The sequence below is a fragment of the Bubalus bubalis genome, chromosome 20 (genome assembly GCF_019923935.1).
Source record: "Bubalus bubalis isolate 160015118507 breed Murrah chromosome 20, NDDB_SH_1, whole genome shotgun sequence".
NCBI classification, from domain to species: Eukaryota; Metazoa; Chordata; class Mammalia; order Artiodactyla; family Bovidae; genus Bubalus; species Bubalus bubalis.
Window position 1 is genome coordinate 11,193,400 of NC_059176.1, and position 11,381 is coordinate 11,204,780.

The 11,381-nt window shown below is 46.5% G+C and overlaps 1 protein-coding gene across 3 annotated transcripts; it reads left to right on the top strand.

Annotated features, from left to right (window-relative positions):
* Nucleotides 1-1,738: 1,738 nt before the first annotated feature.
* Nucleotides 1,739-8,974, top strand: LOC112580874 (serpin A9-like). Of its 3 annotated transcripts, none has more exons than XM_025271327.3 (2): nucleotides 1,739-2,184; nucleotides 8,607-8,974. In XM_025271327.3, exons 1-2 carry the CDS (start codon nucleotides 2,005-2,007, stop codon nucleotides 8,808-8,810), a joined length of 384 nt encoding a protein of 127 aa, XP_025127112.3. In that variant the 5' UTR covers nucleotides 1,739-2,004; the 3' UTR covers nucleotides 8,811-8,974. The 3 variants fall into 3 exon arrangements, 2 of the variants coding, with proteins under 2 accessions (XP_025127112.3, XP_025127113.3); XR_003105203.3 differs by having other exon boundaries at nucleotides 6,993-8,974; XM_025271328.3 differs by lacking the exon at nucleotides 1,739-2,184 and adding an exon at nucleotides 6,120-7,135.
* The last annotated feature ends 2,407 nt before the right edge of the window (nucleotides 8,975-11,381 follow it).

An 11,381-nucleotide genomic window follows, 5' to 3' on the forward strand; every position in this document is an offset into this window, starting at 1 on the left:
TTAGTTTTTTGAATATTGAGTTTTAAGCCAGCTTTTTCACTATCCCCTTTCACCTTCATCAGGAGGCTCTTTAGCTCCTCTTTGCTTTCTGCCATTAGGGTGGTGTCATCTGCATATCTGAGGTTATTGATATTTCTCTCAGCAGTCTTGATGCCAGCTTGTGCTCTTCCAGCCCGGCATTTCACAGGACATACTCTGCACATAAGTTAAATAAGCAGGGTGAGGAAATACAGACTTGACGTACTCCTTTCCCAATTTAGAACCCGTCTGCTATTACATGTCTGGTTCTAACTGTTGCTTCTTTACCTGCATATAGGTTTCTCAGGAGGCAGGTAAAGTGATCTGGTATTCCCATCTCTTTAAGAATTTTCCAGTGTGTTGTGATCCACACAGTCAAAGGCTTTAGCATAGTCAATGAAGCAGAAGTAGATGCTTTTCTGGAATTCCTTTGCTTTTTCTATGATCCAACAGATGTTGGCAATTTAATCTCTGGTTCCTCTGCCTTTTCTAAAGACTTGTACCTGGAAGCTCTCGGTTCACATACTGTTGAACCTAGCTTGAAGGATTTTGAGCATTATTTTGCTAGCAGGTGAAATGAGCGCAGCTATATTTTCATTCTTCACTACAAAAATAAATTCTATCTGGGTAACCAAGAGAGGGAAGGCTGTGGTGGGGAGCAGATGGAAACTGTCTTAAGCAGAGAGGACAGTGTGTGCAAAGGCTCTGAGGTCAGAAAGTGATGTGGACAAAAAACTGAAATGAGATGAATATACCAGAGTAACAAAATAAAGCAGGAAGAAGTGGGCAGTGAGGCTGGAGAGGTAGACTGGGTCCCCCTGGGCTACAGGGAGAATGGTGGGCTTGAATTGAAGGACTATCGGGAACTTCAGGCAGGCGTTTAGTTAGAGGGTGACCCAGACAGATTCTGTGTTGTAAGTGTCCCTAAGGCTGCAGACTGGGCATCTCCGAGTCCCCTGGGGCCCAGGTGCCAATGCATGAAATGGAGAAGATGCCCAGCACATGTTTGCTGAAAAGAAAGAATGCCCCAGTCACCGCCCATGTTCCAGGCACAGCCAGCCCCTTCCCGAGCTCTCCCCTGCTCAGGGAGGGAAGGCCACGTGCCTTAGCCTGCCTGGCAGGCCCATCAGGGGGCTCGTCCATGCCTCTTCTTCACAAGAATCTGCGGAACACTCCCTCTGCGTCACCCCCTCCAGCCTCTGTTCCTGCCATCCCACCCCTCCCAGATACTCCCAGTGTTTCCCATACTCTCCGCCTCCCGCAGTTCCTCTCAGTGTGTTACTCATCTTTCTAGAAAAGACTGACTCCTACGTCTTCTAAGAAAGATGTAGGAGTCAGACACAGGCCTCACCAGGCCACGTGTTTGTGGACTGACAGACCTCATGAGCAAATGAATATGTTTAAATGCCTCTTAGGAGCCTGGTACTGAGTAGGACCTGCCCCCAAGTCCCTGTCAGCCCAACTCTTCAAGTTAGTATGGCCATTCCATTTTACAGATGAGAAAACTGAGGCTCAAAATCGCTTAATTTGCCCAAATCCCCGCAGCTAGGAAGCCATAGAGTTAGGATTCTGGAACATTTGTCCAGCCAGCCAGCCATCCAACAAATATTTACCGTGTCTACACGGTGCCAGGGACTGTTCTAGGGGCTGGGACATATCAATAAACAAAATGTACCAAACTCCTTGCCCTTGCGGGAGTTCCAGGCTTGGAGGCAGAGGCAGATCATAAACAGTATGAGTAATAAATAAATAAGAACATTGTGTAGAGCAGGTCATGGTGATTGGAGGGACAATGGTGGTCAGTCTGCCCTCTTTGGGAAGGTGGCACCACTGAGATGCTCCTTTCCTCAGTCTGTGAGGCAGTGCCTGGAGCTTTCTGAGCCAGAAGATGCCCACGGATGGGTGTACTCCTCGAGAGGAGAGGATGGAAGTGCCCCTGGATGGAAGTGCCCGACATCACAATCCCAGAGTAGGAAGGACCCTGGGATGTTATCCAACCTGACCTTCCAAGTAATGCAGAATGCCTTTGGGCAGCTTCCGAGCAGATGGCTTTTCAAGTGCCCGTGGGGTGCCAGGAGGCTGGCTTCCTGTTTGCCCGGGCGGAGGCCATTCCTGTGGTCACACACTGAAAGTGACAGGCTGGCGTGCTGGCGAGGAAAATCACAGGTAAGAAGCTCCTTCCCAGCCTGCTCTTCCCCGCACTGTGTGGTTCGAGCAAACACCTCCTTCTTCCCCGGCCTGTGTTTCCCATTTGTGCCATGATGGGGTGTCCCTGGATGGTCCCCCAAGGCCCTGCTATCTTGGACAATACTTTGACACTCGTATTGGAAATCCACAGAACTAACTCCAGAGCTTTATCTACATATTCATTCTTCCACGCCTTTAGTCAACAAATAGTTTTTGAGCATTTGAGTCTGTGCCAGGCAGGGTGCCAGGCTTCCCAGGTGACCCTAGTAGTAAAGAACCTGCCTGCCAATGCAGGCAGGAGACATAGGAGATGCGGGTTTGATCCCTGGGTAGGGAAGATGCCCTGGAGGAGAGCATAGCCACCGACTCCAGTATTCTTGCCTGGAGAATCCCATGAATAGAGGAGCCTGGAGGGCTACAGTCTATAGGGTTGCAAAGAATCGGACATGACTGAAGCGACTTAACATGCACTCACGCAGGCAGGGTACTGGTGTGGAAAAGCCAGGTGAGAGTTTAGGGTCCCATGGCTGACTTCCTCTGGCTCAGGCCCAGCCAGAGAGCATTTCTCAACCCCACTGGGTCACCAGGTCAGTGATCAAGTGTAACCTTAAGCTGTCAAGGCCAACACATCATCTCTTTGTGAACTGTTCTTTCCATTTCCACTTAATTTCCCAACTTACATCCATTCCTGAAGCCCTTTTCTGATTGCAGCTGAGTCCTCATCTCTTTCTTTCTGTTATTTACCTAGATTGACCTTTAAATCAATCCACATTAAAAAAAAAATGTTTCAACAGGAATATTAATATCACAGTCATATATAGAAAACCCCCTCAAACTTGACATAAATATCTGAACATGAAGTCTGGTCTACTTTGTTGAAAAGGAAAGTCAGCAGCCATCCAACGGCTGTAAAGACATGCTGGAACCAAGAAGAGACTGTCTGCTTGAGGAGATCAGGAAGCAGATCTGGTAAGGGAAGGATACAGCCACTTTGTGGGTCCATGTCAGGGGCAAAAAGCACAGACATTTAATGTGTGAATGCAAGGAAGCTACCTTCCCCACCCCATGCCCCACCACCCAGAGTCTCAGATCAACGTTGGAATGTGTTCATGACTTACATACCTGATTGGCCATTCTCTTTAAGATAAATTTTAAATTGTTGAATAATTTTAGACTTACAAAAATGTTGTGAACATAGTATAGAGTTTCTGCATTCTCTGGCCCCAATATCCTCAATACTAATATCTTATATAACCAGTAAAGTGAAAGTCGCTAAGTTGTGTCCGACTCCTTGCAACCCCATGGACTATACAGTCCATGGCATTCTCCAGGCCAGGAAACTGGAGTGGGTAGCCTTTCCCGTCTCCAGGGGATCTTCCCAACCCAGGGATCAAACCCAGATCAACCACATTGAAGCCAGATTCCTTACCAGCTGAGCCACAAGGGAAGCCCAAGAATACTGGAGTGGGTAGCCTGTCCCTTCTTCAGGGGATCTTCCCCACCCAGGAATCGAACTGGGGTCTCCTGCATTGCAGGAAAATTCTTTACCAACTGAGCTATCAGGGAAGCCCACATACAATCAGGAGACATTTGACACAAAGAACTAAAGCTGGTACAGTACTATTAACTGAACTTTATTTGGATTTCAACAGCTTTTTTCACTAACGTTTCTTCGTCTGTTCCAGGCTAAAATCCAAGGTATTGTGTTGCAAATTAATGACCTTTTACTTTAAGGACTTTGGCAGGGGCTTCAAGGGGCTGGAGATTGGGGCAGGAGGCCCTGGTGTCAAACAGGCTGAAGTTCATGTTCAAAGCTCTGCCTTGCATTTGGTTTGTGACATTAGGCAAGGCACTTAATTGGGCCCCACCCTTAGTTTTTCCTCTCTGTGAAGTGGGGATCTGGAGAAGGGAATGGTAATTCACTCCAGTATATTCTTGCTTGGAGAATCATCATATCCATCTCACAGGGCATTTGAGGGGGATTAGGTGATGAAATGCATGTGAATCTACTTTGCACCTGGTGGGCACCCATCCATATCTGAGATGCCTGTTAAAGGCACCAGATCTGTAGGGCAGAGTACTGTGTGCGCTCCCATGAAAGCTGCTTGCCCTTCCAGCACGAGTCACATTTTGGCTGTTGTTTTTCTTGGCATGCTGTGAACAGATGATTCACAGATTCCTGGACTAGGAAAAACCAACTAGAAACAAACAGATACAAAGCTCCTTGGGGCTTGGGCATCCGTCTAGACCTGCCTCCCTTCCCCATCTCCACCCTCAGCTTGGCTCAGATTCCTGAAAGTCAGGCGACCATCCAAGGCAAGCTAAGAAATGAGCAGTGTTGTAGCAAAAAAGGTTGCAGGGAGCTCTGGGGAGCCCTGCCCCTCGAGGCAGGTGCACAGGTCCACAGTGGGTGACGTTGGGTCCTTGTTGGGAAGCTCTGAAGCGTCACTTCTGGTTAAGATGGTGCTGCAGGGTCAGCCTTGAGGCACCCAATCTGCTCCACAGTTAAGAGCAAGAATACATTAAATAGGACCTCTCTGGGGGTCCAGTGGTTAAGCATCTGCCTGCCAGTGCAGAGGACATGGGTTCCATCCAAGATCCAGGAAGATCCCACATGCTGCGGGGCAACAAAGCCCATATGACACAGCTATTGAGCCCGCGCTGTAGAGCCCACAAGCTGCTCTTACTGAAGCCCCCACACCCTGGAGCCCACACTGTACAGTCAGGGAAGCCGCCACAGAGCTCTTCTTGTTCAGTCACTAAGTCCTGTACGGCTCTTTGGGACCCCATGGACTGCAGCACGCCAGGCTTCCCTGTCCTTCACCATCTCCCAGAGTTTGCTCAAACTCATGTCCAGTGAGTCGGTGATGCCATCCAACCATCTCATCCTCTGTCATCCCCTTCTCCTCCTGCCCTCAGTCTTTCCCAGCATCAGGTCTTCTCCAATGAGCTGGCTCTTCTCACATCAGGTGGCCGAAGGATTGGAGCTTCAGCTTCAGCATCAGTCCTTCCAATGAGTATTCGGGGTTGATTTCCTTTAGGATTGACTGGTTTGATCTTGCTGTCCAAGGGACTCTCAAGAGTCTTCTCCAGCACCACAGTTCAAAAGCATTGATTCTTCAGTACTCAGCCTTCTTTATGGTTCAGAAGTCCTTGGGTATGGGTGAGTCAGCAGAACCTGGCCCTTGGGGCTCCCATCTTCTCATCTACAGCCTCCACCATCTTTATATTGCCCTTTAGTCGTCTTCCCATTACTCCCTGATCATATTTCCTGCCCCAGAGTGAAAGGTTGTTGTTGAATCATGCAAAGACACCAGGATTCTTGGCCCTCGGAGGAGAAGAATTCAATCCAGGGCCAGAGACGAGTCTTGATTGCTCAGAGCTTTTGTGTAATAAAGTTTTATTAAAGTATAAAAGAGATAGAGAAAGCTTCTGACATAGCCATCAGAAGGGGGCAGAAAGAGTACCCCACTGCTAGTCTTCAGCTGGATGTTATATAGTCACTAGCAGTCTGTTAATGAAAGAAAGGAATGTCTTAAAATTCAGAATGGCACCAGGCCCCTCACCCATAAGATGCATTTTGGGATAATCTTGGCACCAAATGGCTTATCCTGGGCTATAAAATGATTACCTTGAATCTTAAAGAAGGGCAGACCACCATACAAATAGTTTCATTTACATAGATTAGGGGAACAATATCTGAGTATTACTGGTTTGTCAAGTAGGTTCTGAGCCAAGAGACAACCGACTTGAAGACAGAGTTTGGGGTAAATGCATAGTACATTAGCATAGCTTAAGACAAACATTTCCATAAGAAAAAGGCATTGGTTAACTTCAGGTGAAACCAGGTGTCATTATGGCAACACAATATTTTAAGAGAAACCTCCTTTTAAATTTGTATAGAGAAGGAAAAAATATCACTAGTTTGTTTCCTCCTGCGGCTTAAAAGAGATAAATATGTCTGACACTTGCAGGCTATTTCCTCCATTTGGAGACCCCTGGCCTTCCTGCCTGTTACCCTCTCAAGAGGAAGCCACAAAAGGTCCAGACTCTCTAACCAGGGAGACAGACACACAGGAAGGTAGATCTCTATGGCTTGTCGCACGGGTTTGCAAAAGGAGGGGCAAACATTCTGTGGGATCCAGGAACACTTGGTGACTGGGCGATTTGGAACTGGAGCTGGAAGGATGAAAAGGAGTTTGTCAGGTGGGGAGAATGGCCAGGGCAATCTAGACAGATGGACAGTCATGCATGATCATACAGCATAAGGGAAAAACTGGCAGGGCTGCCTTCATTTCATTTTATTGCATTTAGTCTTTTTTACTTAGGTATAGTGTATACAGGGCAAATTACACAGTATTTCTGGCAATTATTTCTTCAAAGCTTTTTCTGTCTTCCCACACTGAGTTTTTGCCTAGATTATAATTACAAGGATATTAGGCCACTTCATTTTTTCCCATGGGTCCCTGGGACTCCTGTTTTTTTCCACCAGTTTGCTCTCATCAGTTTGTGTTTCTCTTACTGCTCTATTTTCAAGGTTGTTGATCTCCTCTATAATTTAAATTTTCTCGTAAGGCTAGCCAGCCAATTTTTCATTTTGGATACTGAATTTTTCATCTCTGCTCATCCAAGAGGTTTACTTCCAGAGCAACCTAGGTTGTTTTCCGGGATGTGTTGACTTCTCCAGCAGCAGCCAGTGCCTGGAGGAAGAGCAGAGTCTCCTGAGATCCACCTAGAATGGCTACCCCAGGCTGCCACCACACCCGGTCATTTCTTCTTTTCCACAGGTGGTTAGAAGTGTTCATTCCAAAATTTTCCTTTTCTGCCTCTTATGGAAACCATCCTCCCAAAGATGAGCATCCAGGATGCCTTTGACAAAAATGCTGGTTTTTCTGGAATCACAAAGACAGGCTCCCTGCAAGTTTACAAAGTGAGTTTGTTGAGAAGCATATTGTATGTAAGGGTGAGTCTGAAAGGCCTGGCTTGTGGGGGCCTAATCATCTCATTGATTAGGAAATAGAAGCCCCAAAAGGCAAAATGACTTCTCTACAACAGAAGTAAGGCTGGATCTCATAACTACCAGGCCTGTGGCTTTATGGCTGTCATACCACTGACAGGGGCTTCCTCAGTGGCTCAGTGGTAAAGAATCCACCTGCAGTGCAGGAGATGCAGGAGACGTGGGTTTGATCCCTGGGTCAGAAAGATCCCCTGGTGGAAGACATGGCAACCCACTCCAGTACTCTTGCCTGGAGAATTGCATGGACTGAGGAGCCTGGTGGACTATAGCCCCAAGGGTCACAAAGGGTTGACACGACTGAAAGACTGAGCATACACACCACTGATACACCAGCATCCTTTATCCTTCTTCAAGTAAGTATTCCTAAGGTCCAACTACAGGGCTCTGAGAGTCAAGTCTTTACTTGGCAGGAAGCTGTGCAGATGAGCAGCTGCCTGGCACCCTTCTTCTGCCCCGCATTTGACCTCATCTTCCTAAAGCCTAGGTGCTCACACCAAAGTCATCATGTGACTGCTCATAGGCCAGGGGTACCCTGTAGAGGCATGGTGTTTGGTCTGCAACTGAAAGAAAGGAAGGAAGGCAGAGGGAGGGAGGGAAACAGCTGACTTCTGTAAGATACTGGATCTAAAATGTTAGATTCTGATTCTCTTGAAAGAAACCACCAAGCCAAATTCAGTGAGCCCAAACAGTTAGCCCGAGGGAGCCGTCCAGGTTCCCCATGTGCCCTCTTCCCTTACGAGACACCTCCTCATCTCACAGGGGTTACCTGCCCAGCCCCTGTCCACATGGGTCTCTGACCCCTAACCTGAAATTTTATTTCGATAACAGAGTATAATGGTCAGAAGTGGTCCTAGACCAGAGAAGAGGATCTTCATCACTGGTGCTCAGGGAAGGAGTGCAGAGAGATCTCACTGGAACATGAAGGCTGTCATGGACCTTTCCCATGGCATGCTTCTCTGCACATACCAAAAACAATGATTAAAATTAAAATTTTTTACATAGCTCAAAAAAGAAAAACAAAGATTGTAATTATCGAGAGTCCTCCAGGCCCCTGCAGTTTAGGAGGACATGAATTTTTTCCCTATCTGACCAAACCAGGAGGTACTACTTAGAAATCCCTAACCTAGGTTTTCTATACAACAATGGTAGCAATTGCAATTGCTCAAAACCAGGTCTTTCCAGTCTGTATTTGTAACCATTTAACTCTGTACTTCAGAGCCAACTGACCAGTAACCACACAGCTGCAATTAGTTGAGGAAACCCAATGCCACGTATCACCTTGGAGCCTCTTGAGGGGGTATCCCCATTCCCAGACAAAACACCAAAACCCAGTAAATAAAGGTGTCTGCATGGGAATTGCTGATGTTTATTTTTCCTTTGGCAGGTGGCCCACAAGACTGTGCTGGACATCAGCGAGGAGGGGATACAGGCCACAGAAGCCAATGCTACCAAGCTCATAGTCCAGTCAAAGGACGGCCCCCTTTATCCTATCATCTCCTTTAACAGGCCCTTCATACTGCTGGCTGTAACCAAAGCCACAAAGACCTTGGTCTTCATCAGGAAAGTTGAAAATCCCACTCAGTTCTAGGTGAAAAAGGCCTCTTTGTTAACTTCTGGGTTTTAGATATACCTAATGATAGTCTTAGGAGAAGGCAATGGCAACCCACTCCAGTACTCTTGCCTAGGAAATCCCATGGACAGAGGAGTCTGGTAGGCTGCAGTCCATGGGGTCCCTAGAGTCGGACACGACTGAGCGACTTCACTTTCACTTTTCACTTTCATGCATTGGAGAAGGAAATGGCAACCCACTCCAGTGTTCATGCCTGGAGAATCCCAGGGATGGCAGAGCCTGGTGGGCTGCCGTCTATGGGGTCGCACAGAGTCGGACACGACTGACGTGACTTAGCAGCAGCAGCAGCAATGATAGTCTTGTTAAATGCAGAAGTAGCAATAAGCTTTCTCAAGTTATTAAGAGTGCCTCCTTGGGCTTCCCTGGTGGTCCAGTGGTTAAGAATCCGCCTGTCAATGCAGGGGACATGAGTTCCATCCCTGGTCTGGGAAGGTCCCCCATGCCTCAAGGTAACTGAGCCCATGTGCCGTAACTAGCGAAGCCCTCAGGCACCTAGAGACTAGGCTCCGCAACAAGAGAGATCAGCTCCCGCTCGCAGCAACTAGAGAAAACCCACGCATGGCAATGAAAACCCACCACAGTCAAATAAAAATTAAAGAAACAAAGAATGCCTATTCAGTGTGAGTGGCTGCAGCAGGTCTGTCCTTGGTAGGGTGTGAACCTGGGGTCTAACTGGCTGATACAATGATGGGGAATTAACCCTTGATGCATAATTTGTCTATTCCTAATTTATAAAGGAATTTATAATTATAAATTATAATTCATAATTTGTCTATTTTTAATAAAGGATAGAAATGGACCTAACAGAAGCAGAAGATATTAAGAACAGGTGGCAAGAATACACAGAAGAACTGCACAAAAAAGATCTTCATGACTCAGATATTCACGATGGTGTGATCACTCACCTAGAGCCAGACATCCTGGAATGTGAAGTCAAGTGGGCCTTAGGAGGCATCACTACGAACAAAGCTAGTGGAGGTGATGGAATTCCAGTTGAGCTATTTCAAATCCTGAAAGATGATGCTGTGAAAGTGCTGCACTCAATATGTCAGCAAATTTGGAAAACTCAGCAGTGGCCACAGGACTGGAAAAGGTCAGATTTCCTTCCAATCCCAAAGAAAAGAAATGCCAAAGAATGCTCAAACTACCGCACAATTGCAGTCATCTCACATGCTAGCAAAGTAATGCTCAAAATTCTCCAAGCCAGGCTTCAGCAATATGTAAACTGTGAACTTCCAGATGTTCAAGCTGGTTTTTAAAAAGGCAAAGGAACCAGAGACCAAATTGCCAACATCTGCTGGATCATAAAAAAAGCAAGAGAGTACCAGAAAAATATCTATTTTCTGCTTTATTGACTATGCCAAAGCCTTTGGCCATGTGGATCACAATAAACTGTGGAAAATTCTGAAAGAGATGGGAATACCAGACCACCTGACTTGTCTCTTGAGAAACCTGTATGCAGGTCTGGAACCAACAGTTAGAAATTAACATGGAACAACAGGCTAGTTCCAAATAGGGAAAAGAGTACGTCAAGGCTGTATACTGTCACCTTGCTTATTTAACTTCTATGCAGAGTACATCATGAGAAATGCTGGGCTGGAAGAAGCACAAGCTGGAATCAAGATTTCCGGGAGAAATATCAATAACCTCAGATGACACCACCCTTATAGCAGAAAGTAAAGAAGAACTAAAGAGCCTCTTGATGAAAGTGAAAGAGGAGAGTGAAAAAGTTAGCTTAAAACTCAACATTCAGAAAACTAAGATCCAGGCATCCGGTCCCATCACTTCATGGCAAATAGATGGGGAAACAGTGGAAACAGTGGCTGACTTTATTTTGGGGGGCTTCAAAATCACTGCAGATGGTGACTGCAGCCATGAGATTAAAAGACACTTACTCCTTGGAAGGAAAGTTATGACCACCCTAGATAGCATATTCAAAAGCAGAGACATTACTTTGCCAACAAAGGTCCATCTAGTCAAGGCTATGGTTTTTCCTGTGGTCATGTATGGATGTGATAGTTGGGACTATAAAGAAAGTTGAATGCCAAAGAATTGATGCTTTTGAACTGTGGTGTTGGAGAAGACTCTTGAGAGTCCCTTGGACTGCAAGGAGATCAACCAGTCCATCCTAAAGGAGATCAGCCCTGGGTATTCATTGGAAGGACCGATGTTGAAGCTGAAACTCCAATACTTCGGCCACCTGATGTGAAGAGCTGACTCATTTGAAAAGACCTTGATGCTGGGAAAGATTGAGGGCAGGAGGAGAAGGGGACAACAGAGGATGAGATGGTTGGATAGCATCACCGACTCAATGGATGTGAGTTTGGGTGGACTCCCGGAGTTGGTGATGGACAGGAAGGCCTGGCATGCTGCAGTTCATGGGGTCGCAAAGAGTTGAACACAACTGAGCAACTGAACTGAACTGAATTTATCGTTTGTCCTGTCAGACAGAATTTTTTTTTTAACTTACAATATTGTATTGGTTTTGCCATGTATCAAAATGAATCCACCACTGGTATACATGTGTTC